At 40.2% G+C, this 25963-nt stretch overlaps 1 protein-coding gene across 2 annotated transcripts in view; it reads right to left on the bottom strand.

The window, feature by feature from the left end:
* Nucleotides 1–25963, bottom strand: part of Zswim6 (zinc finger SWIM-type containing 6) — a 173430-nt gene that overhangs the window by 54683 nt on the left and 92784 nt on the right. For both annotated transcript variants that reach the window (XM_050160471.1, XM_050160472.1), the window contains exon 2: nt 14104–14460. In XM_050160471.1, the coding sequence (XP_050016428.1) occupies nt 14104–14460 (357 nt within the window). The remainder of the gene's footprint in view (nt 1–14103; nt 14461–25963) is intronic.

Here is a 25963-nt window from a genome sequence, read left to right as displayed (position 1 = left end):
GAATCCGAGTCACTTTTGACTTGAATTAATTAAAAGTAAGTTTTAAAATATATTTTAAAACTGCTTTAAGTTATCATTGATATTTAAACACACACACACGCATACACACGTTCTTGCCCAAATGGAGAAATAACTAATAAATGTATGAATATATCCCAATTTTCACAAAACCTGATTTGGCTTTGAGTCTTTTTGAGTGTTTTGGTATGCTAGTATCAGAATTACCCTATTTCCTAAGAGTATTATGGGGAAAAAGAAAGGCACTGGAGAAGAAAATGACCTGTGGATAAAATCTACAAAGTCTACACATGAATTCAAAGGTGAAGCATGGTTCTAAGCCTGCATCTGAACTCCAGGGAATTCAATTCAATGAACAGTTTAAAAAGAGTATGTACCTGCAGGCAAACTATTTATGCTTCTCGGGCTTCCATCTTAACTCCAAAACTCTACATATAGGAATAAAAACATTAACCAGGCAATAAAAATTATAAGTCTGCTGATTCATTGTAGAAAATTTTGGTTACTTGGCTATAAGAATAAAAGCAAAGATAACTAGTGGGTGTAAGATTTTACCTGGTATTCTTTACATATCAAGGTATGCATCACATACATTACAGGCCAAAGGATTACTACAGTGGTAATTATCTCCAAAGTATAGCTGTGCATATTAAGCTTTCACGCTGAGAAGGGGATATAATTCTATGGGAAACTGTCTGCCCACCGCACGTTAAGACCATGGGTTCAGCCAGGCGGCGGTGGCAGATGTCTTTAGTCCCACCACTCCGGAAGCAGAGTTTGAGGTCAATCTGATCTACAGAGCTAGTACAGAGAAAGACTATCTCTAAACAAACAAACAAACAAATAAATAAACAAATAAGACTGTAGATTCAATCTTCAGCATTGTTGACTAGCTAGCTAGTTCAATAACAGATAAATATTTAAAAGTAAACTTTAGAACTGGAGTTTATGTAAATTCCAATTGTTTGTACACTTGACTGTTCTGTGCTTCACTTGGAATCCTATAAAAATGCAAGAGCTATAAAATTTATTTCTTACTTATTAGTGGTCATTTATAATCAAAGACAAGCTTCTAAGCATTTAACTTTGAGAAGGAAATGCACAGAGAAACATAATTCATAGTTATTTGTTTACTATTAATCATCTTGATTTGGGCAGGAACCAGAATCACTATGTCTATAAATTAAATGCTTTAAAAGCTATCGTGTTCTTTTACTCTTATAATTATAACTGCTATAATATTTCCAATGTATAATCAATCTCTGACGGTATTTTATTGTCAAAGTTCAATTCTTCAGTTGCAAGCCTTTGAGGAGGGGGGGGGAGAAGAGAAGCTACTGGGTGGAGGATAGTGCCACAGCTAATTGTCTATTGTTCCCAGACAGCTATGTGTGAGTCTGATTCACCTTCCACCTAGGCAATGTGACACCAGAGGAAGAAGCAAGGGAGAAACCATGGACATGAAGAACCGCTGTCTAGTCTGAGCCTATTACTCGGCTTAGTTCTGTTTCATCCAAACATCAAACCCCTATCACAACACTTCCCTAAATTAAAACCTATCAAAATTCCTAGGGCATACTGGACACCTTGGCACCACTTCAGACCTACTCAATCGGACTTTTCTCTTTGAACTAAGAAAGGGGGAAGAACACGGATTCTGTGGTTGGAGAGAATGTTAAGTGTGTTGGCAGGTTATGGACCTTAATAATAAAGGAAAGTACTAAGGGTCCTGGGGTACCACATGGGCACCTCTCCTGTTCTGAATGAAGCATATTTTAAGACAGTTAGTAAAATAACTATCTCACACCATGGAAACCAACCCAGGAAGACATGATCACAGTGGGCTCCTACTGTGTTTGGCTCATGCAGGATGAGAAGGTAATTCTTTCTTTTCTAGCTGGGCAGTGGTGGCACATGCCTTTAATTCCAGCATTTGGGAGGCAGAGACAGGAGGATTCCTGAGTTCAAGACCATTCTGGTATACAGAGTAAGTTCCAAGACAGCCAGGGCTACACAGAGAAACCCTTCCTTCAAAAAAAAAAAAAACACAGATACATACATACATACATACATACATACATATATACATTCTTTCTCTTCTCCTACTCTATTGTGACCTGATTCCATAAAACTATCATTTCAAGCATTTATTATTTTTATATATTTTTTAGTGTATTTAGGCATGTGCAAGTCAATTCTCTCCAACATGTCAATTCTGGGCTCAAACTCACGTCATCAGACTTGGTGGCAAGTGCCTTACCCACTGAGCCATCTCTCTAGCCTCCAAATAATGCTTTTAGTGATTTAAACTTAGAAGTAATGTTTCTTTTTATTGAAATTATCCAATTTCCTCTATTTAGGCAGAATGCAGGCAGCAGATATACTGCAGCGGTAATTAATTTAATCTCTTTTGGAGGGACCTATGGAAAAATACTATCATAGTTTTAATGCCTGCTGTTTAAGCTAGAAAACATTAAATTGATGGGTACACCTTTCTTACAAACTGAAGGCAAAATCATGTCATCAACCATTGGCTCTGAGTAGAAAGAAGCAAAACAGCAGAGTCTGGTGACTCAAGACTCATAAACATGTCTTACTTTAGAGCAGAGAGAAAACTACAACATGTCAAAAAACGATAATGTGAACTGAACAGACATGTTCTTTAGGAAGACTTAAAGCTCACACTTGGTTTTCATTTTAAGACGGTGTAGACCAGTGCTTAGATTTCAGTTTACAGTATACAGTTCAAACAGCAAGGCCTGACCTCAGCTCCCCTACACTCATCTCAAGCAGTGCCTTCTCCAGAAGCTGCTGGGGTGACAGCCTGTTTTTCCTTAGCTGTGGGGGCTGACTGCAGAGGAGCTTGTGCTCCGACCAATTAGCTTCCTTTAGCCAAGGAAGCATGCAGCACTTGCCAATGGAAGTACCTCGGGTCCTCAAACAGAACCCCGTTTCTAGTATCTCCTTCACCGTTTCCCCCTCGCTGAGCAGTACTCATCTTTCATTGTCGTTTAATTTGCTTCAGTCTTGAGGAGTGTATTCATGTATCTTTTCTGGGTAAGAGGCAATAAAGCATGTGTCCACTTTCTCATGCCCACGAAACATGCAGCATATAAACAGCTCAACAACACTACATAGTAGCGGGTAAGTCACTGTCCATGATTTATCTGATAACATGTACTAACAATCACTTGGTACACAAAAACAAGTATTTATGCAAAGTTCTCAGCAAGTTTTGTTTTAGAAAGGGCTCTAACATTTTGCAAGTTCTAGCAACAGTCTGCTCTGTTTATTTCAAACCAGCTTTAAAATGCTGCTTTGTGACCTGGGTCATGTGGCACACACCTATAGTTCCAGCAATCCAGGAAGCAAGACTTTTAAAACAAAACAAACAAACAAACAAAAAAAATGGACAAACAAAAAAAGAATCTGCAAATCTTTTCCTTCATCATTTACTACTGACCCTACAGCTCTACAGATGCAGCTGAACTGTCACATGACAGTGATGGAGATAACAGGATCTAGCAGTGTTTGCCCTCTCGACTTTCCCCATCAAGTGCCACGGCATGGGTGCCAGAGGTCAGAAGGCTGCCTGTGGGTATTGATTTTCCACCCACACAGGATCCAGGGATAAAACCCAACTAGTCAGGCTTGGTAGCCTTTGCCCACTGAATCATCTTGCCAGCCCTTTGCTCTCTTCCCAAACTATGGTATGCGTGTTCCAATGAGATCAGGATGAATATCTTTTTAGTATTATCATGTATATTGATATAATTTCTTTTCTAAGGCTGTCATAAAAGATGACAAACATTTTAAGAATTAGAGAAAACATGTTCCACCTAGTCAATGGGGCAATACATGCCAAAGTCAATACTGAGCTCTAGGCCTCTAGTTCTCAAGTTCAATATTCTGTCCTTTGGCCACAATTTGCCAATGTAGAATGCTACCTCCTTCAGAGTGTGCTCTGGGACTGAGTTTTGCTATGTATATAGACCAGGCTGGCCTCAAAGTTGCAATTCTGCTTCTGCCTCTTCAGGGAACTGAAATTATAGCACACACCATCACACCTAGCTAGAACACCTCCTTTAATAAGAAACAAGTCACATGGGTGCTGGAGAGATGGCTCAGTGGTAAAGAGCATTGCCTGCTCTTCCAAAGGTCCTGAGTTCAGTTCCCAGCAACCACATGGTGGCTCACAACCATTCTGTAATAGGGTCTGGCGCCCTCTTCTGGCCTGCAGGCATACACACAGACTATTGTATATATAACAAATAAATAAAAATTTAAAAAAAAAAGAAACAAGTCACATGATTAGGGGGGAGTTAGTGCTCAAAAGTCAATAAATCTATAACTAAGAACTTAGCAAAGATGCTTTTTTTAAAGAAATTTATTAGGATATAAAGATAAAATCAAAGTTTGCTTAAAAATATAGTTATAATCTCCTTGGTAAGATAGTAGCATCATAAAGTCATATAGGAAATACAATGAAATAAGACCTGACAAGTACTACCATGACCAATGCCCATACCATTGCCCGTGAATGGATGAATCACCATGTACAAGTTACTGCAACTGTACATTGGCAATACAGAGATTACTGTGTAAGAAATATGAATGAAATCACTGTTTAATGACTCAGATAAAAGTGTTTTCAAAAATATTTCAAAATAGTAAGAAAAAACAAGAAACAGAATTTTTTAAATAAATGTTTTATTTATTCAAGTTTTCATACTTGTGTACAATGCCTTTTGATCATATCCACTCCCCACTACCTCAATTCATCTCCTGCCAGACTCATGTTCTAATAGTTATTTATCAAGCTGTATATTTTTCTGCACTCCCCTCTGGTGTGGGAAGTCCTTCTGTATATGTGTTGTTTTATCGGTTAATGAAGAAAAAAAAAAGCTGTTTTGTCCTGTGATAGGGCAGAATAGAACTAGGCAGGAAAAACTAAACTGAATTCTGGGAGAAAGAAGGCAGAGTCAGTGAGACACCATGTAGCCACCAGAGATGATGGATATGTCCCAGAACTTGGCCAGTAAGCTACAGCCACGTGGTGATACACAGATTAATAGAAATGGGTTAATTTTAGATGTAAGATAGCTAAAAAGAAGCTTAAGCTATTGGTAAAAGAGTGTTTTAAATAATATAGTTTCTGTGTGATTATTTTGGGTCTGAGTGAATGAGCAACCTCTCCCAACAATTGGCATGCCTTGTGCCAGCTAAATCCACATAAAACAGGAGAAAGATTGGAAAGGAATTCTAGACACAAAATAACACAATTCACAATTAAGCACAGATTAACAACATAGCGCATTTGAGAGAGGTTTTCCTGATTCAGCGGAAGCAGAAAAAATTGCAGTTTTGAAAGGGCAGCTTCCTGAGCTGTGCTGCCAGCACAAACTCTGACTCTTTCAGGAGGTCCGGCTACAGAACATTTAAATGGGGTCTGTAAGCCGAGTGCTACAACTTACTTGTGGCAACACAGACCCACTGTGTGCCTAAAAATGGGGCAATGTACATGGCTCTCAGAGGCAGCGAACAAGCTTCTGCAATGTAGGACGAGGCAGAGCAATCAGGCAGAGCTGTGTTGGCCCTAGCTATGCCTGCTTAGCATTTTTTAAATGGGGTGGGGGGAAGGGTGCTTCTAGTCAGAAAATAATTAAAATTAGAGATGTCAATAAAAACAAATTCAGATGGAAAAGACCTCTAAATGGGACACAGTATTGGATAAATGTACATGGTCATGAGAGGGGAAAAAATATAGAAAGAAGTAAAACAAAGTCTTTAAAGAAATAGAGTACAGGCAGTCATAGGTTAAAGGAGTAAAGATAATAAAGTGAATATTAAACTTATAGAAAAAGTAACAGAGTAACAAAAATAAAACATGAATAAATGAAATATACACAGAGAATCTGGATTATGTATATTATTGTATTTCCTTTGAATTTTTTAGGTACGGAGAGACATTTCATTGTACAGGCTGCTAAATTAAACCAACATGCTTCTTTTAAAGGTATCAGGACTAGAGAATTTGGGTTTAAGGATTTGGTGCTTTGGAAAAGAGGTCTTCTTTTGACTTCTTTTGAGAACCTGTGGAATCCTTCCAGACTAATGTAGTTTGATGAACCAAGAGCCTCCTGAAAGGTCACCATGAACATTCCTAAAATTTACTTCCTCCAACAAAAAGAAGAAAGCAGTTTGGAGAAAAGTATGCCCAAATTCCAAAATATTGTTTATAAATTTTTATTTACATTTAAAGGGGGATGTGCTATAAAGATTTGCACTGGTATGAATTTTGTTTTATTGACAAAAATTTAAGGCCCATTTTGTTCATGTATATCTTTGCACTTGATTAAGGTATTGTGTTTGTGTAACTCATTTAAAATGCAATATATAATTAAGAAATATAGGTTATTAGATAATCATCTTATAACAGTCAAGTTTCTAGCCATGTTAGTTATGTTTTTAGATATACAGAGATATGTTTCAGTTAGATAGATAATCTTCATATCTTTCAGAAACCTTCAGAATATGGCATTTAAAGTGTCTTAAGATCTTAAAACTTTTTATGACTATCAGAAACATTTGCTCCTAGCAGCACCAATCTACTTCAAGAGGAAGATGGGCATCAAAGAGGCTCCTCATGGAGTTTGTTAAGTCATTTGGAAAAGAAACTGCTCTTGCCTGGACTGCTTGATGATATGCTGTATGAACTAAACATGCAGGACCCACAGAAAAATGACTGCTGAAGTTGCCTAAAGAAGGTGAAACAGAGTTCCTGCTTCATCGAAGAATAGCCAGACATTATGCAGGACACAGAAGAAAGCAACTGATGAACTTTACCATTATGAGGCAGAACAGATCTTTGAATTTCCTGCTTCATGAAAATGTCTGCTGGATACTATGGGCCAGTAGGTTGAAGATTGGATGACCCCCATGTTACAGAAGAATTTTGGGTGACTGTTCAGGCAGTGAGATGTCTCTGTCAACTCTAGAGTTTTGGAAGTTGCTTACAATGCACTTCCTGTTTACTTAGGTAATATTATATCCTTCTGGAGTCTTTGATGGAGTTAAAGAATAGAAAGTTATAATTATAGTTTTCCTTTGTTAAGATCAAAGATAAAGTAAATATAAATATTGTAACTAATTCTTTCTTGATACCTGTTTTGTTATATGTAATTTTACTATGCTCAAGTTAAAACCTTCCTTTTTATTTAAACAAAAAAGAGGAAATGATGTGGAGAGTCCTTCCGTATATGTTGTTTTTATTGGCCTGTAATAGGGTGTGATACGACAGAAGAGAGCTGGGCAGGAAAACTAAACCAAATGATGGGAGAAAGAAGGCGGAGGCAGTGAGATGCCATGTGGCCATCAGAAGAGAGAGATGTGCCCTGGAACTTTGCCGTGGTGATATACAGATTAATAGAAATGGGTTAATTTAAGATGTAAGCTAGCTAGAAAGAAGCTTAAGGTATTGGCCAAGCAGTGTTTTAAAGTTTCTATGTGATTACTGTGGGTCTGAGCAGCTGGGAATGAACAAGAAACCTCCGACACACTCCTACCTTCCTCTACCATGGTCCCCATGCTACCAATTTACTCAGGAGAGCTTGTCTTTTTCTACTTTCCATGTAGATTAGACAGACCATGTATGTCCCCCTTAGTGTCTTCATTGTTGTCTAGGTTCTCTAAGATTGTGAATTGTACGCTGGTTTTTGTTTTATGCCTAAACGCCACATATGAGTGAGTATACATGATAATTGTCAGAAATTTCTGGGTCTGGGTTACTTCACCAAAAATGATGTTTTCTAGCTCCATCCATTTACTCGTAAATTTAAAGATGTTGGGTTTTTTTCCGACTGTGTTGTATTCCATTGTGTAAATTACCACATTTTCCTTTTCATTCTTTGGTCAAAAGGCATTTAGGTTGTTTCCAGGTTCTTGCTATAACAAACAAAGCTTGAACATACTTGAGCACATGTCCCTGTGGTATCCTTTGGGTATGTACCCAAAAGTGGTATTGTTGGGTCTTAAGGAAGGTTGTTTCCTAATTTTCTGAGAAATTGTCATACTGATATCCAAAGGGGCTGTAACAGCTTGCATCCCCACCAGAAATGGAGAAGTGCTCTCTTTACACCTCAACCTCTCCAGCATAAGTTGTCATCAGTGTTTTTGATCTTGACCAATCTTACAGGTATATGATAGAATCTCAGAGTTGTTTTGATTTGCATTTCTTTGATGACTAAGGATATCAAACATTTTCCTTAAGTGTATTTCAGCCATTTTAGATTCCTCTGTTCAGAGTTCTCTATTTAGGTCTGTATCCCATTTTTTTAATGGATTATTTGTTTTTTTGATGACTGATTTCTTGAATTTTTTTTTATATATTTTAGAGATCAGCTCTCTGTTCCATGTGAGGTTGGTGAGGATCTTTTCCCATTCTGTAAGCTGCCATTGTTTTCTTGCTGACCATGTCCTTTACTTTACAGAAGTTTCTCAGCTTCAGGAGGTCCCATTTATTCACTGTTTCTCTCAGTGTTGTGCTACTGGGGTTATATTTAGGAAGTGGTCTCCTGTGCCAATGCGTTCAAGCATACTTCTTCCCACTTTCTCTTCTATGAGGTTCAGTGTGGTTGGCTTTATGTTGAAGTCTTTGATCCATCTGGACTTGAGTTTTGTGCATGGCAATAGATATGCATCTATTTTCATTATTCAACGTGTTGATATCCAGTTTTGCCAGCACCATTTGTTGAATGTTTTTTTCCAATTTATATTTTTTGCTTCTTTGTCAAAAACCAGGTGTTCGTAGGTGTGTGGATTGTATCTGAGTCTTTGATTCAGTTCCATTGGTCCTCCTGTCTGTTTTTATGTCAATACCAGGCTATTTTCAGTTCTGTAGCTCTATAGTAGAGTTTGAAGTCAGGGATTGTAATGCTTCCAGAAGTTCCTTTATTGTAAAGGACTGTCTTGGCTATTCTGGGTTTTTTGCTTTTCCATATGAAATTGAGTGCTGTTCTTTAGAGGTCTGTGAAGAATTCTGCTGAGATTTTGATGGGCATTGTATTGAATCTGTAGATTGCTTTTGGTAAGATTGCCAATTTTGCAATGCTAATTCTACCTACCCAAGGGCATGGGAGATCTTTCCATTTTCTGGAGTCTTCTTCCAAAGAAACAGATTTTAAGAAGCATCAAATAAATTCACAAGAAACAAAAAAATTCAAAAATTCTGTTACTTTAGCTGGGTTGTGGTGGCACATGCCTTTAATTCTAACACTAGGGAGGCAGAGACAGGAAGATCTCTGTGAGTTCAAGGCGAGCCTGGTCTACAGAGAGCAAGTTCCAGGACAGGCTCCAAAGCTACAAAGAAACCCTGTCTCAAAAAATAAAACAAAAGATTAATTTAAGTTGAATCATACTTTCAAAAAGGGCACAGATAAGCTAAGCCATGTTATCATAAAACTGGTCAAAATAATTTAGTCTAAATTCTATATTGACCCTATTTCTCTCTCGGTTAAAAGTGATACTTCCCCTTAGAGAAAAATTAAATCACCCCAATATTTAAGGCATTTTTCTCAAATGAAAAAATATAAGCACAAAACCATACAAAAAGTACTGTTTTGAAAAAAAGATTTAATTTGAAAAGAGAGTGTTTTATGTACAGATGTTTGAAGGCAGGTGAGACCACGTGGTCAAAAAATTTTTAATTCCACCCTCTACCAAGTCATTAATCTAACATCTAAAGTTGGGGCCTCCAGAGAATACACTTCCCATTTCATCATATAAGGCTGTGGCCTGTTCTTACCTTCTTGAACACTGTCACGTTAGAGAGAAAGGCAGTAGACAGCTTGGGTAAATGGCCCACTTCCTGCCCAAACTGGGGAGAAATTAAATAGCTGTAGTACAAACCTCTCGGTTCTCGTCTCTCAAGAGCTCTTCTCATACAAAATTCTCTGAAAATTAGATTCCAAGCAAACCTCACTGTTCTTCCTAGTTCCCTTAAACACAACCTCAGAAATTCTGAAAGAAGTGTCATGTGAACACATTCCTGCAAGTAATGATAGTTTGCAAGACTTCATTCGGAACACAATTTCAATATGGTAATGAACTAAAAGAACTCTTTAGATAAGAAAACTAGGGAGCTGTTAACCTTCAAAGCAAGATAAATACATCAAATATATAGTTATTGATGGGACCTTTGGTTAAACTAAAACTGAGAGAACTTTATAGTGACTTTAATAGGTTATTTGAATTAAGGAAAAAGAAAACAGAAAAAAGGAACTACATCCTATGTGTCAATGTCTACTGAACACTAATAAAAAGTCCTAAATCAGTGGTTCTCAACCTTCCTAACGCTGCGACCCTTTAATACAGTTCCCCATGTTGTGGTGACCCACCTACCTCCAGATGCAAAATTATTTCAGTGCTACTTCATAAACTCTAATTTTGCTACTGTAATGAATTGGATCATAATGTAACCTGATAGGTAGGATATCTGATATACAATCATTGTGAAAGGATTGTTCAGCCCAAAGAGGGGGTGCCTCACAGGTTGAGAACCACTGCTCTAAATGGGCAGCCTCTTGGGTGATCTGAATTTTCAGCAGCAAAGGACAGAAAGAAGCCGCTATAGGTTGGAAGCCTACTTGAGAAGCTCTTGAATGCAAGTGTTTTCTGTGGGTCGCAGGTGGTTCTGCAGCACAGTTGTGCACACGCCTGCCATTTAGCAGTGTCGGCCTCTTCCAGGTAAAACGCTTCCCACACCACCTGGCAGCCACTTAAACAAAGCAGAGCCTGACATGGGGAGTGCCAGAAGAAACGTGACTGCGAATTTGCCTCTGATATAAAAACCACAGGCACAGTACTGGAGACTTCTGAAGGAATGTTCCTAAGCAGCTCTACTGTAAACACGGCCCAGCATCAGTGGAGTGGACAGATAAACAGTGCCATTCTCTGGCGGTCTAACACCCAGAATACACCAACGCAATGTGTTGTCATCTGGTAATCACCAGCCACTGTGGCTACAGACTTGCAGGGTGACAGGGTGTTGGGGAATATTATTTTCAGGTGTGTGACTTTTGTTCCTGTTGCATTTGTTTAATTCTATGAAGCTGTGTTACAGTGTGTCTCAAAAACACCTGATGGTCCTAATAAAGAGCTGAATGGCCAATGGCTAAGCAGAAGCAAGGATAGGTGGGGCTGGCTGGCAGAGAGGACAAATAGGAGAACCTAGGAAGAGGAGGATGTCAGCGGTCAGCCACCCAGTCACCCAGCCAGCTATGAAGTAAGAAGGAAAGTAAGACATAAAGAAGAGGAAAAAAACCCAGAGGCAAACGGTAGCTGGGATAATTAGCTAAGAATAGCTGGCAAGCAACAAGCTAACCTAAGGCCAGGCTTTTATAACTAAGAATAAGCCTCCGTGTGTAATTTATTTGGGAGCTGGGCCCCTCAAAAAGAGTAGAGTAAAACTTCACAATAATTGGGGGTGTTGTAAGTATAAAACAGACACCAAATTTCAGTCTTCACATAAAAATATAAACTTCCCCAAATGATTATAAGAAATATCTTGCCAACCTACACAAACACACGCGTGCACACACACACCCACACACGCATGCACACACACACGCACACCCTTCACACCATCACTGGCACCTAAAACATTTTGAACTACTGGTACAGTTTGTCATTTGACAACTTATCCTAACAGTATAAAATCATACTGATTCATTAAGAGGGAAATACTGATATCTACTTACAAAATAATATTAAAAACCTAAAGTATGATAGTGATCTAAAAAATAACAATATTTTTGTTGAATATTTGGTAAAACAAATCAGAAAATGGAATTAAAATTAATTTTGCTTTTTATTTTTTAAATTGTTCCTATTGGGGCACACTGTATTTCTATTAAACAGGGAAGCATCAAAAAATACCAACAAACAAATTACAGGCACACCAAACAACACAGGTAAATTCTACTATTAAGACTTTAAGTGAGATGTATGGAAATCATACTGTATGATATAAAGAGTTGAAAAACAGATCAAGCTAAGCCAGCATTTATGATGTAAAAATGCCACCACCACCAAGGAAATGATTACAATACAAATCTGGGGAGCCTGTTGGGGAAGGGCATGGAGACCGGACAAGTACTCAGAACTGGCTACTGCTTGGCCTACAAGCTGGTCTGCTGTATTTGCTAACTGTATTCTGACTTCATTACAAACTGCCATCTCCGTTTTAAAACGCCATACTGAGGCTTTCCATAAACATTTCTATTTGTGTCATGGCATCGAAAAAAACTCACAAAAGTGAAAGAATAAGGTTGAATGACTTCCTATAACTCAAAAGAATATAACAAAATAAATTTTAATAACATCAGGGCCCTGTGCTGCTTAGCCAAGATTGTGACATCTCAATGTATTTTTTGTTGTTGTTTCTATTTTTTTTTTATTGATTTTCATTGAGCTCTCCATTTTTCTCTCCTCCCCTCTTTGCCTCTCCCTTGCCCTTCAACCCTCTCCCAAGGTTCCCATGCTCCCAATTTACTCAGGATATCTTGTCTTTTTCTACTTTCCATTGTTGTTTAGCTTTTCTGGGATTGTGATTTGTAGACTGTTTTTCTTTTGCTTTATGTTTAAAAACCACTTATGAGTGAGTACAAATGATAATTGTCTTTCTGTGTCTGGGTTACCTCACTCAAAATGATGTTTTTTAGCTCCATTCATCTGCTTGCAAATTTCAAAGTGTCATTATTTTTTTTTCTGCTGTGTAGTACTCCATTGTGTAAATGTACCACATTTTCCTTATTCATTCTTTGGTCAAAGGGCATTTAGGTTGTTTCCAGGTTCTGGCTATGACAAACAATGCTTCTAAGAACATAGCTGAGCGCATGTCCTTGTGGCACTATTGAGCATCCTTTGAATATATACCAAAAGTGGTATTACTGGGTCTTGAGGAAGGAATGTTTCCTAATATTTGAGAAATTGCCACACTGATATTCAAAGGGGCTGTACCAGCTTGCATTCCCACCAGCAATGCAGGAGTGTTCCCTTTACCCCACAACCTCTCCAGCATAAGATAAGTTGTCATTAGTGTTTTTTATCTTGGCCATTCTTACAGGTTTAAGATGGAATCACTTCACACCTCAATGTATTTCTAATTACAAAATTATTTCCAAATGTTTTAAAAGCACAAACAACTTGTGTTGAAGCCAGAAAGCCTTAGGTGACAACACCCAAGTTGCTATGCACCAGATTTGTTTGTTCTGTGTGCGGGTTTCTGTGCTTGTGAGACAGGGTCTCCCACTGATCTGAAATTTGGTAAGCAGACTAGGTAGGTTGGACAGCAAGCCCCAAGGATGTTACTGTGTTTGCCTCCCCCAAGTGCCGACTTCAAGCATGCTATCATGCCTGACTTTTTAAACATGGACTCTCGAAACATAACTACTCAGGTCTTCTTGCTTGCAAAATAAGTACTTTTAATGAACGAGCCATACACCCCCAATCTAGTATTACTTATATTTTATTAGTATAATACATAGAAAAATATTGCTGGATATTTCTGAATGGTTCCATATATTCTTTTCAGCTAATTCCAAAGAAAAACTGTTTATATTAAAGCTACATTTATAATAAACTCTTAAGTTGTAAAGTTTTCTAAAGTTTATTTTCTTTTATAAGGTACTACTTAAAAAGCTTCCAGCACTGGAAAGTAAAGTTTTTAAAGTCCAACACACACATATTCATGTACTAAAGCCTATAAAATAAATAACAAGTGTTCTATTAAACACTAGATTAAATGAAATGTTACTAAGCTAAATGAAGTGTAAGAATCGAGTTTTTAACCAAGGAGATTTTTCTTGCCCGACCCACACTAACAAGATGCCATTAGCTAGCTCTCCCTAAAAGGGGCTAGCCTTCTAGCATAAAATCCTATTAAAGAAATGCTGTAGGATACAAAGCCAAGCTAATCTCTCTACCAAAGAGTATTACTGATGACTTATTTTTCATGCTTAATTCATTTTATGCATAATTGAACTGAATGAAAAATAATCCAGAGAAAATTGACACTGTCATACTCACCATGAACTTGGTTGATTTCTGAATTCTGGGAAAGAATTTCATCTGCTAGCTTCTGAGCAGTTGGCAAGACTTCGGTGTGGTGCACTGTGATCAAATACTGAACAAACTTCTGCAGCTGGTCTCTGTTCATCTGGAAGAGAGTCTCTGAGATGGGAAGGTGCAGTTTGACCTGATCTGGCTTGCGGATGCGGTATAAAGACAATGCCACAACATGGGCACAGTAAAATATGTCCTTGTTTCCACAGCTGCAGGTCACTGAGGTAATCTTGCAACGATCAAAGCTGATGGCCACGTTGCAAATGGTTTCTGGCTCCGACTGTACTGCGGGTTCCGTGACTGTGCCACTCAAGTGGAAACCTAGGAGACAAGACAGGGAAGATTCAGCTTCTGCACAAAGACGCTAAGGGAAGTCCCAACTCTCTCAAACAGGTGGCTCTGGACAGTACAGCAGGGAAAAGAAGAGGTGGCAACAGGCAAGCCAGCATTAAGCACTGGCTTCTCTACCGGGATGAGAGACGAAGGATGATCAACAGCACCGAGGTACTCTGCACAGCAAAATCAACACTGACTGCAGCACACCCTTGACTGTGCTCATCAAAGCCACAGCAAGTAGCTACTTCGTTACTGTACTCATGGCGAGAAATGCACGACCAAGACCTAGAGCAGAGGAACACTAGGGGTCTTCCTGGTTGTATGCATATATTTTGAAGTGTCTATTACCAGCCTTATTCAGTTTTTTTCTCATCCAGACTGCCCCCTCCCTTCACATTTATTCCAGTCTGCCACAAAGCTACAAATCAACACTGCAAACGTAGGGGAGGTCCCTTTCACTAACTTTGACCAGAGAAACTTCTTAAAGTAATATTCTTTTCTGTAATATACATATGTATGTGTCTGTATGTATGTATGTACATTTACATATATATAATATATGCCCCCAAATTGCAGTATCTTTCAATAGCAGGTACAGGGAGGGCTGTAAAACCTACAGCTGTGCATACATAACAGCCTGAATAACTAGCACAGAAGAAGGCCTAGATACAAGGTTGAAATACATCAACTCCCTCCACAGTACAGTATTATCAATAAGGAAAGGGTATTAGAAGCAATGCACCTTCAATTTAGAACCAGAAAGGGATCTTCTACAAATTCCATCATCAATGGCTAGGTGGGCACTGCTTATAATGATCCAGAAGTGCAATGCTCGCCCCAGTGAGGAAGTCATTTGCCTTGGAGAGTTCTAGTTCAGCCAACTGAAAATGCCTCCCACAACCACTGTGTACAGCTGTGGCCTACTTGGCCAGAGAACAAACCTATACTTTTTCCCTAAATGCATGGAAAAACCACCCTAAAGCTTGGAGTGGAGGTCAGCTGGTAGACGCAGGGGATAAACGTCTTTCAGCCACCCATCCCTAAAGACCCACTCATTGGTGAGGGATAAACCTGAAGGCTACAGGGAGATCCCTTTGGGAACATCAAGGATTCAAATTTACCTCATGACTTCAAAAAACTGACAGAAACTTGAGCGCCAAATAATGAAGCCCTCAGTGTTCTCTTGGTGTTCTGCTATTTATGCTAAAAAGAAATTTTCAGGCTAACGACTGAGCCCCCCTTCACAAACCACATGAAAACTGGGTAAGTGTTGCATGTGGCTCGAGAGTGATTGGCAGATAATGCCAAGTATTCACACATGACATCAGGACTCCAGTCACTATTGCCCGTGTTACCAGGCCACTACTCCAAAGAAAGAAAGCCTCCTAGAGGGAGGACATTTCATCTTGACAAGATAAATGTGTTGTAATCATTTTTAATCAAATAAATCAATTTACAAAGGGTATTCCAGAAACACAAACTACTGTTTCACAATAGAAAACTGGAAAACTATCATCTAATAGATATGTGGGTTTTCTCCCCTACAAACACAATCCATTTAAAATCAGACATTCTAGTTTCCTTCATCACTTTGATCAAGAGGTCTCCAGGAAGAGGAAAACATTTAGAGAAAGAATACTAGAAAATAGTCTTGATTCTCATGTTTTTACCCATTCAAAAAAGTTAATACATAAAGAAAACACCTGAGAAAATGTCAAAAACAAACAAACAAAAAAAAAAGGGGGCAACTTTGCCTTAGTATGAACCAGATGTACTATATGTAATTTTTTTTAAAATGCATGGAATAGGCAAAGATAAGACAAAAAAAATGTTTTGACTCAGAAGAAAGGCCCCAAACATATTCTATACATTTAGTTAAAAGAAAATTGTTTCCACCTGTCACACATTTACACATGTGGAAGCCGGACACCAAAGCATGGAGAGTTGTAAATCGACATTTCTAAGATGAACATCATCCCACCTAACACAATCACCTTTCTTCTTGCCCCCTACGTGAACGATTTTGTCCCTATATAAAAGGGTACTAAATAATTCTAAACAGAGGCAAGGCCCATGACTAAGAACTCAAAGGCGCAAACTGTCTACAACAAAGACTGGGAGGAGCACATTCCTAGCATGTCCCAGGCCGAGAGCAATCCTCAGCAACATGTGGGGCATATAAGCATATAGACACATAGACGGACAGACACACACACAAAATCACCATGATCCTCATAATCAAGAGTCAAAACAACAAAACAGAATAGGTGCTCTAAATAACACTAATTGTCATTAAAGAAAAAGGTCCTTAAGAAAACTGATGAAGCCCTCAAAGAGCTAGTGCAAAAATGACATTTATTCATGTAAGTTGTACAGTACAAGTCAGAAAAGATGAAGTTGATTGATTGTGATATAGTGTTCTTTTTTGTTTTGTTTTTTTTAAGACAGGGTTTCTCTGTAGTTTTGGAACTTGTCCTGGAACTAGCTTGTGTAGACCAGGCTGGCCTTGAACTCACAGAGAATCCCAGCACTCGGTAGGCAGAAGCAGGTGGATCTCTGTGAGTTTGAGGCCAGCCTGGTCCACAGAGCAAATTCCAGGACAGGCTCCAAAGCTACACAGAGAAGCCCTGTCTCGAAAAACAAAAACAAAACAAAACAAAACCAAGCAACAAAAAAAAAAAAAAAAACCAACAAACCCAAAAAACAAAAAACCCAAAAAGCAAGCTATTGCTCTTGTTCCGCCCATTCATCTCCCTTGAGGACTCTCCACATGGCTCACGCGTCTGTCAGCTCAGATGGCCCTCTAATCTGATGGTGCAGCAGTTATTTAGCACATGGGGGCCCATTTGATTTGGGGGCAATTTTCCCTTTGCCTTCAGGTGAGGATTACCTCAAATACAGGAAAATCACATGTTCATAACGTAAAAGGCAGCTCTATACAACTTTCTAAGCCCATGGGGTACCGTGTCAGTATGAAAAAATTCCAGAAAGCTGACCTCAGGGTTTTATAACGATATTCTAGCTCTTCAACTTGAGCAACTGTTGAGATTCCACTACTAGTCTGTGTATCCTAAATCATATCAACACACACGGAAGAGGAGCAGAGGGCCTGTGTCCCTCCATCATGCCAAGAGTGCTGGGGAGACCCACTGCCTCACGAGACTCACACGCCACCGCCCTGCTGTGGTTATCCTTGCGTGCTGAAGGAACTGAAACAAGACAAGGTCCTAAGAACGGACTCTGACTTTCTGGAGCTCTGACTAACAGGACGACTGTTTTAGGACAAGAACTGAGCACAGAAAAGAGGCCAATCCTGTACTATCTGGTGAAACGTGTTTCAAGTAAGTAACTGGAGAAATTACTATAAGCCTTCTAAAAATATGTTTAGGCCTGGATGTTGGCACATACCTTTAAACCCAAGCACTCCACTCATGAGAGGCAAAGGCAGGCAGTTCTTTATAAGCTCAAGGCCAGCCTGGTCTATATAGAGAGTCCCAGGCCTCAGTGAGACCCTGTCTCAAAAACAAAGTTTGTTGGAGAGCTCCAGGTAGGATGGCAGACTACAAACAGTAATCCAGTCACAAAGTCAGTGAAGCACAGGCTCTAATCAAAGCGACAGGGAAGGGCTGCAGAATGTCACAAAGGTGGTAAAGGTGTTGGAGGAGAGACTGAAGACACACACACACACACACACACACACACACACACACACACACACAAAACAGGAATCCAAGCTTAGTGGGGATCCAGCTGGGTGGCTCTGCAGCAAGCAGGAGGGAAAAGGGAAACCTTATTTGAAAGGCAAACCAGGCCTCAATATAGAAAGGACTGGCAGGCCCAGTGTAAGGATAAACCCAGGGATCACATGAGCCTCAAATTCAGCTGCACCGTAAGACAGTGATTCCTCCAGACATAAGGAACCCCACTGCATCACTGCATATGACTAAGAGGGCAGTGGGCACTCTTCTGAAAATGAACTCACTGTTTAAAACTGAGCTGCTCCAAAGACCTAATACCAGGGAACAATCACAAGTCTAGGAGCCCAACTTTAATCTGCCATAGTCATGGAGTGAGGCACAGCCCTGGGGATGGGGGTGGAGCGCAAGGGGGCTGAACAGGCCAAAACTGCAGGCATCAGAGGCTTGGTACAGACAGAGAAGTGCACATAGACAGGGACACCCCCGATGGCCAGCCTATCAACTCAGAGTAACCATGGAGCGCCTGCAGGCCAGCATTAAGTGGACAGCCTGGGGTCAGCCTGACGGACCTCTGGAGGTGTCTATCTGCTCAGTACTTTAGAATCTCAGAACTCCAAATTCTGTCGACTGTTTGACACCACCGTGCATCAGTCCTGGTGGGGAGGGGGAGTCTAACCAACACATAGGCAGGTCTTCGCCCTACAGGACTCCGTGCTAGCCAGAACATTAGTTCTTCTAGGGTGTAGATATGAGGAGAGAAATGCTAGGAAGGAAAAAATCCTTTGAATTAAGTAGAAAACACAACAGAAAGCATCACCAGGAGACTAAAACAAGCTGACAAAAAAGAGATCGCGAAGGAAGAAGAGGCTGATAAAATACTACATTCAAACGGCAATAAAGGAAAAGAAAACCAAACTAGTGTAGGCGCAGTGGGTGGGGGGAGGGAACACACCTAGTCCACACCTGAAAAGCCAAGTGGAGCACCAAAGACCTGTGACAGGAAGAACAAGCTGACAGTGTGACGGCAGCTCTGCAGACAGCAGGTGCGCCCTATACTGTCTCTGCACCAGCAGAAAGCAAGGGAGAGACGAGAGCCCCTCAGGTCCCGACTCCGCTTCATGCTGCACACGACTAGCAAACGACCCCTCATGCTGCACACACCTGCATCTCAACTTTTCAAGAGAGGAACCCACCCTAGCATTTTCATTGCTTTTTTAGTATTATTTTAACCTCATTATATTTTAAACATGAGACCTTTTTAGGAGATTCTGTTCATACTTTTATTCCCCTCCATTCGTCCATCTAATTTTATTCACATGCTGTTTTTCAGCACTACAACTTTTTCCCTCTTCCCTTTCTCCTTCTCTTTCGCCCACTTCGATTCCCCTTGGATTTCCTCTAATAGAATGTTTACTTCATCTGAGGGCATCACAATACCTCACTTCCAGTCATACCACTGAGTCAAGTAACAGAAACCGTATGGTACTAGAAAAGACAAATGGAATAGAAGATCTAGAAGTGAGCCCATTCAGCCACAGCCATCTGATTTGGGGTGTCAAAAATACACATCAGAAAAAAAAGACACCCTCTTTAACACACACACACACACACAATACAGAATGAATCAAAGGCTTCTGTGGGGAGTGGATAAAGTCCTGAGTGCATGTGCATTACTGACACGATCACCAGAATAACAAGGACCTCATAAGCAAGGAAATGGTAAAGCCTTCCCTGGGTTAGGCTCAGAGGAAAGGCAAGACCTTCCTCTAGTCCAAGTACAATGTAACAAAAGATTGCCCTTTATCAGTGATGGAGACAGTACCAACCACAGTGTCCTCCTCCCAATGAACATAACCTGAAACTGCTTCTCTACCACTAATACTATACGGCACCCTCTAATTTGATATGTATAATAAACTTCTTCAGCCACATAAAATAAACTCACTTCCTGTGCAGCAGCAGATAATCAACGAAGGCACCGAGCTTCTGGAGTGCTGATGTGTTCGCACCGGCGCACACAGCCCATCTGTCTCAGCTTCTCTGTGCATGTCTCTGATACATCCATGGGTCAAGTCCAAAGTCATGCAAGTCAAGGCCGACCTTAACTGTAAGACCTAAAACTTTGCAACTGCTTGAGGAGAACACTTCAAGATATAGGCATAGACAAGAACTCTAATGGCAAGAAATAACCCCAAGACTAACAAATGAGGTTATACAAAACTAAAGGGCTTCTGCACAGCATAAGCAGTAACTACCAGCAAGAGGAAATTAACAGCTAGAATATTTATGGAGCCACAAAAACTAAGCAACAAAAATACAATTGAGAACTGAAAGTTCTCAATATACGTATTGTATGTATGTATGGTAGGAACTGAAAACGTGTGTTCAACACCCTTAACCATCAGAGAAACAGGCACCCCCGTCAGAAGTGTTGTCATTGAGAAAACACACAACAACAAATGCTGGCAGGGATAAAGGCAACCTTTGTACACTGCTGGGGAAATGCAGCCTGCCACAGCCCTACAGAAGACAACAAAAACCAACTACCAAGACCCAGCTGGACTACTTTCTGGGGTCACACCCAAAGTCAATATAGCACAACAGACACTTGTACAGCCATGCTTATTTCTGGGGTATTTACAATAAAAATAAGAAACAGAACCAAGCTCAAGTCCATCAGTGGGGGAATGGCTAAAGAAAACAGGGTATACATAGAGAATGGAATTTTATTTGGACATAAAAAACAAAAGCAAACAAATGAAATCATAGCATTTGCAGGCAAATGGACGGATGGAACTAGAGATCACTATTAAGAGAGATTCAGAAGCAAATATACAGTGTTTTAGCTTGTATACACAGAATCAACACTGTGTACGTGTGCGTGTGTGTGTGTGTGTGTGTGTGTGTAAGCAAAATTAAGGGAGGAAAATGGAGGAAGTGACAGCAATAGAAGGTATGCGATATAAAAGTGGGAGAGAGCCTTCTTTGGGGACAGATGGAGGACATCAAGAGAAGGGTGGGAGGATGGCTGTGGGCTAAAGGAAACTAAGTATAATGATATATATGCATGAAAATTTTAAAAAAAACTTGAAAAAATATTTGACTTTACAAGATATAATTTTAGAAAATAAATCACAAAAAAAAAAACAAGACTCACAGAGAGAACTGTCTCCACATCACAGCATTCTATTACTCTCCACATCTCAGCCTCCAGGAGCAGAAGGAAACTGAAAGGCCCTGCAGCACCAAGCAGGCCTTGGGATAGAGACTTTGTCCTACACGGGTGCTGTATCTTAGATGCTGTGCGCCTTGAACGCATTATTCGGCCTTCTTGAGTCTCACTTTATTTGTGTATGTACGTGGCAAGAAACATTTTGCAAGGCTGGTTGGGGGATTAAAGTGAAATAACATGTGTAAAGCACCTGGCACATAGTAAAAGTACTCATTAAATTTTATTTCCCTTTCCTTCCCTTCCCAGCTGGAGAAACAGAGGGGTGTGGACATGTTCCCTTCATCCATAACACTTTCTTTTTCTAAGCTACTGGAATCTTGGGGGAGGAGGTTGCTTTCATAGGCTGACTTGAAATAAAGAGAAATCACAAAGCTTTTTGAGGCAAGAGACCAGGGAAACACTAGAGGAATCATTCTTACTTGAGAACAAAACTGAAAGACTTAAGTCACTTGTATCTCTGCTCAATCCAGCTCTTCCCGTTTCCCTACTTAATACCATGTTAATTTTATATGCAGAGAAACTAAAATAAAAAAAAACACTAGGGAGAACACTTTTAAATTAATTGTAGGCTTGTAAATATTATAATGCATTGAGTCTCAAAGTGTGATACTAACCTCCCCCCCGAAATCCTCCAGAGCTTCTCAGAGCACCCATGATAAGGAAATCTCTCATAATTACACCTGATACTAGTGACCTTTTACACCATCTCTCCTCGGTGCATATTTAGTTCTAAGAGGCTGACATGATGTGGGCTACCATAACAGAGGCAGATAAATAAGGGCAAACATTAAAGAGATTTGCACAAACACAGATAATGTCACTCATTTCAGTAAAATATTCTTATTGGGAGTTACAGGGGTTTGGGTTTTTTTTAAATAAAGATTTTATTTCTATTAACATATACTCACTACTATTATTGCATAAACATGCATTTCAATTTATTTACAGGTTTTAATTTGAAACACAGTATTTTAGCGTTTCCATTGTTGGAATAAAACATCATGACCACAAACAGCTTGAAGAGGAAAGGGTTTATTTCATCTTACAACTATGGGGTCACAGTTCATCACTAAGGGAAGTCCAGGCAGGAACTCACAGCAGGAGCCTGGAGGCAGGAACTGAAGCAGAGTCCAGGAAGGAACAAACACTTGCCTACTGGCTTGCTCCTCGTGGCTTGCTCAGTTTTTCTTCTAAACAATTATGACTACCTGCCCAGGAGTGGCAATGCCCAGAGTGGGCAGGACCTTTCCACATCAATCAACAATCAAGGAAATGCCCCACAGGGTTGCCGATGGGCCAATCTTATGGAGACTTTTTCTCAGTTGAAGTTCTCTCTTCTCAGACGACCCTAGCTTCTATCTAGTTGGCAAAACAAACAAACAAAACGACTACTGGAACACAAAGTTAACGCCAATAGTTACTAACCCCATAAACAAAAAGCCTTAAGGAATTTCTCAAGAGACCCAAAGGCTCATTATATATAATGCCCTGAAGAAACAGTTCAATGGAACTTTATAACAGTATTTACAATTGGATTACTTTTTCAAAACTTATATTCATTTATGTGTCTGTATCTATGTGAGTGTACCCCTGTGTGTCGGCAGGGACTCACAGGGTTGCAGGTGATTGTGAGACACCAAACATGGAAGCCCCCCCCCCCAACGCTCCGGAAGAGCAGCAAGTGCTCTTAATTACTGAGCCACCTCTCCAGCCCTAGCACTTGGATCTTAATGCAACAGACCGACAGTTAATATACTCAGTAGAGAAACAGGAAAGGGGCAGATTTCTCACACATGAACACAATCAAAATCTTAGCAAAGATGAAGTTTTCTGCAAAGAAAACTTCAATTCTACACTGACAGTAAAAAAGCACTTCAATCTTGAAAGAGTCTTATCATCTTTGAGTAGGGGGAAGCGTTAAGTTTCAAAGGGGACAGAGACCCATGACATCACAAAATGACAGCTATTTTAGAACACACCAGAAAGTTCCAAAGTTTGGCCTTTTGCACATCTTGGTCTATGTGCCCAGCTAGCTGAAAAATGGTTATGAACTCAAGGCATTAGAAAATCTCTATGCTAGAATAAACTGGCAGACATGAAATAAACACACAGGCCTGAAACCATTCCCTCCATGGCACATTCTTTTCAGGAAAAAAAAAAAAAAAGTGCCGCTGCATGAAGCGCTAGAGTAGCATATTCTTCGTTAGAGAATTTAACAGAAGCAGTGGTGTAGGACTTACACAAATACATCTTTCACCCCTTTCCTACATATTAAGAACCCCTGGGGAAATTAAAAGCAGGAAGCAAGGCAATGCAATGTTATGGCTGAAATGGTGGCCAGGGTGGGGAGGATTTTTCCCCCATCTCCTGAAAAGCCAGGTCTAAGAATGCAGAGGTGTTAGCATGTAACGCTCTCATGGCACGTATGAAAAACCAGGTCTAAGAATGCAGAGGTGTTCAAATGTAACACTCTCACATGTTATGAAAAGCTAAGTCTAAGAATGCAGAGGTGTTCCCATGTAACGCTCTCACATGTTATGAAAAGCTAGGTCTAAGAATGCAGAGGTGTTCGCATGTAACGCTCTCGTGGCAGCGTATGTGTTACCTAGCACACTAGTCCGGCTCAATGTGTCATAACCAGGATGGATTTATGACTGATAAAGGAGATGAGGCAATCCTTCCCCCACCCCAATCTAACAGTAAACCTTTCCTAACTGGAAACTACTGCACACAATCCAATAACCTGCACTGTGATGATCAGTGTGCAAACAAATGTTTCATTCAAATCATGCAGAATCTCCAGACCAGCGGTACAGACAGTAGGGGGCCCAAGACAGAGACAATAAATGCAATTTAAAAACCAACTTATCTAAAATATTATATTCCTTCTTTAACTACATAATTTTCTCAAAGGGAAATCCTAAATTAAAGACATTGCATCCTGTGAGCTGGCTAATTAAATCCTCTAGCCCTAATTTCTAATACTAAGCTTAACAGCTTATAGAAAGACACCGGGAGATTTTGCTGGTAATTGCCGATGAAGTAGTTCCATCTTTTTGAAAAATTATTTTTAAAGGAAAAGCTTTATTTTAGGTCCAACTTCAGAATAACTATTTGAAACAGACTCACTCACTTGTACACTTCATTAATATTTGAGAAAGATAATGGCAAATTTATGCAACGGCCAGACTGTGAAGCACAGCACACCATATAAACAACATAAAAGTTTACGGAGCATGCCCTGGACAGCCCTAACCAAGAGCTCCCAGCAGCATTCTGTGCATTATTGGTTTTGTTTCCTCATTAATGTGAATTCTTACACCATTTCATACAGAGATCCAGTTAATCAGAATACCTATATGTTAGCCATGAGTGGCATTAGTTGGTTAAAACTCTTCCTAAGAGAAGAAACCCACCAACTTGGTTCTTTGTAACCAGCACGCAGATGGGAGTTTAAGCAGAGAAGTGCAGGGACAGAACCAAACTAGACACTGCGTCAGCCTGTGTTAGCCTAAAGCCTTAGCAGACACTTTCTCAGGGGTGTATCTGCGGGGCAGCAATCACTGCTCAGAGAAGCTGGGCAGCCAGGAGAGGGCTGGAATAAACAGATGGGAGTCGGAATTTCTCCTCTTCAAGGTGCTTAGCGATGTAAATGTAATCTTTCCTCTGATGCCAACCTTTTTTGATCCAAGTAAAGCAGTTCTGGCTTCTTACCCTTCTCAAGAGAGGCAGCCAAGCAGCCCTTCCCCTCCAGGTCCCAGCACCACCTGCACAGCCCTCGAAGCCCCTTTCTTACTCCCTCTAGAGCCTCTCTCCTGGGTCTCTAACCTATCAAGTGCAGATGAAGTTTATTAGTGCCTTTGTTGTCCCAGCTACAACTCTTGGTACAACCTCACACCTCTGTCTTGCCTCCCAGGGCTCAGAGTCCAACAGAGACCACAGAAGACCTGAACCTGTTCATTTCCTGTTTTGCTTGCAGCCCTCAGAAATGCTTGACTGTTTCCTTCATCAGCAGGGGCAGAGGGGAAACACCAGAGACAGTTGTTTACCAAACCAAGTGGTAAGGAGAGTGTGGTCTCAAAATCAGGAGGGGAGGATGCAAGCCAAATCCTGTTTCCCAAAATCTGAAGTTCTGGCCTAACTTCAACCTGAGCGTGAGCCCCGGTGGTTAGAACCTAACCCAGGCTCCAGGTCTATTTATCAGTTTCATCATCAGGATAAAATGCAAGCATAAGATTCCTTTTCAGACTGGGTCTTTGAAGAGAAAGTGAGATGCTTTTGGTGAGGCAGTGGTAGAGCATACTTTGGATGAAGCAGGCCCCTCCCTCAAGGATGGGAAGAAACAAGGACTTCTTGGGATTCAAATGACAAGTCTTCACAAATGCAACCTTTCTGTACCAGCAGAAATAATTCTAAAACATGAGGAGACTAACAGATACAGATCCTTTATATGTAGACACGACTAAGATTAAGACTCTTGCAAACCGTGTCATGAGTCCATTTCTACCCAAGATCCACAGCTCTTAGAACAGCCTAGGCCCTGGACAAAGTAACAACT

The sequence above is a fragment of the Alexandromys fortis genome, unplaced genomic scaffold (assembly GCF_014885135.2).
Source record: "Alexandromys fortis isolate MF-2015 unplaced genomic scaffold, M_Fortis_MF-2015_v1.1 scaffold_76, whole genome shotgun sequence".
NCBI lineage: Eukaryota > Metazoa > Chordata > Mammalia > Rodentia > Cricetidae > Alexandromys > Alexandromys fortis.
Note: the sequence above shows the minus strand (reverse complement) of the source record. Positions and strands in the feature narration are given on the sequence as shown.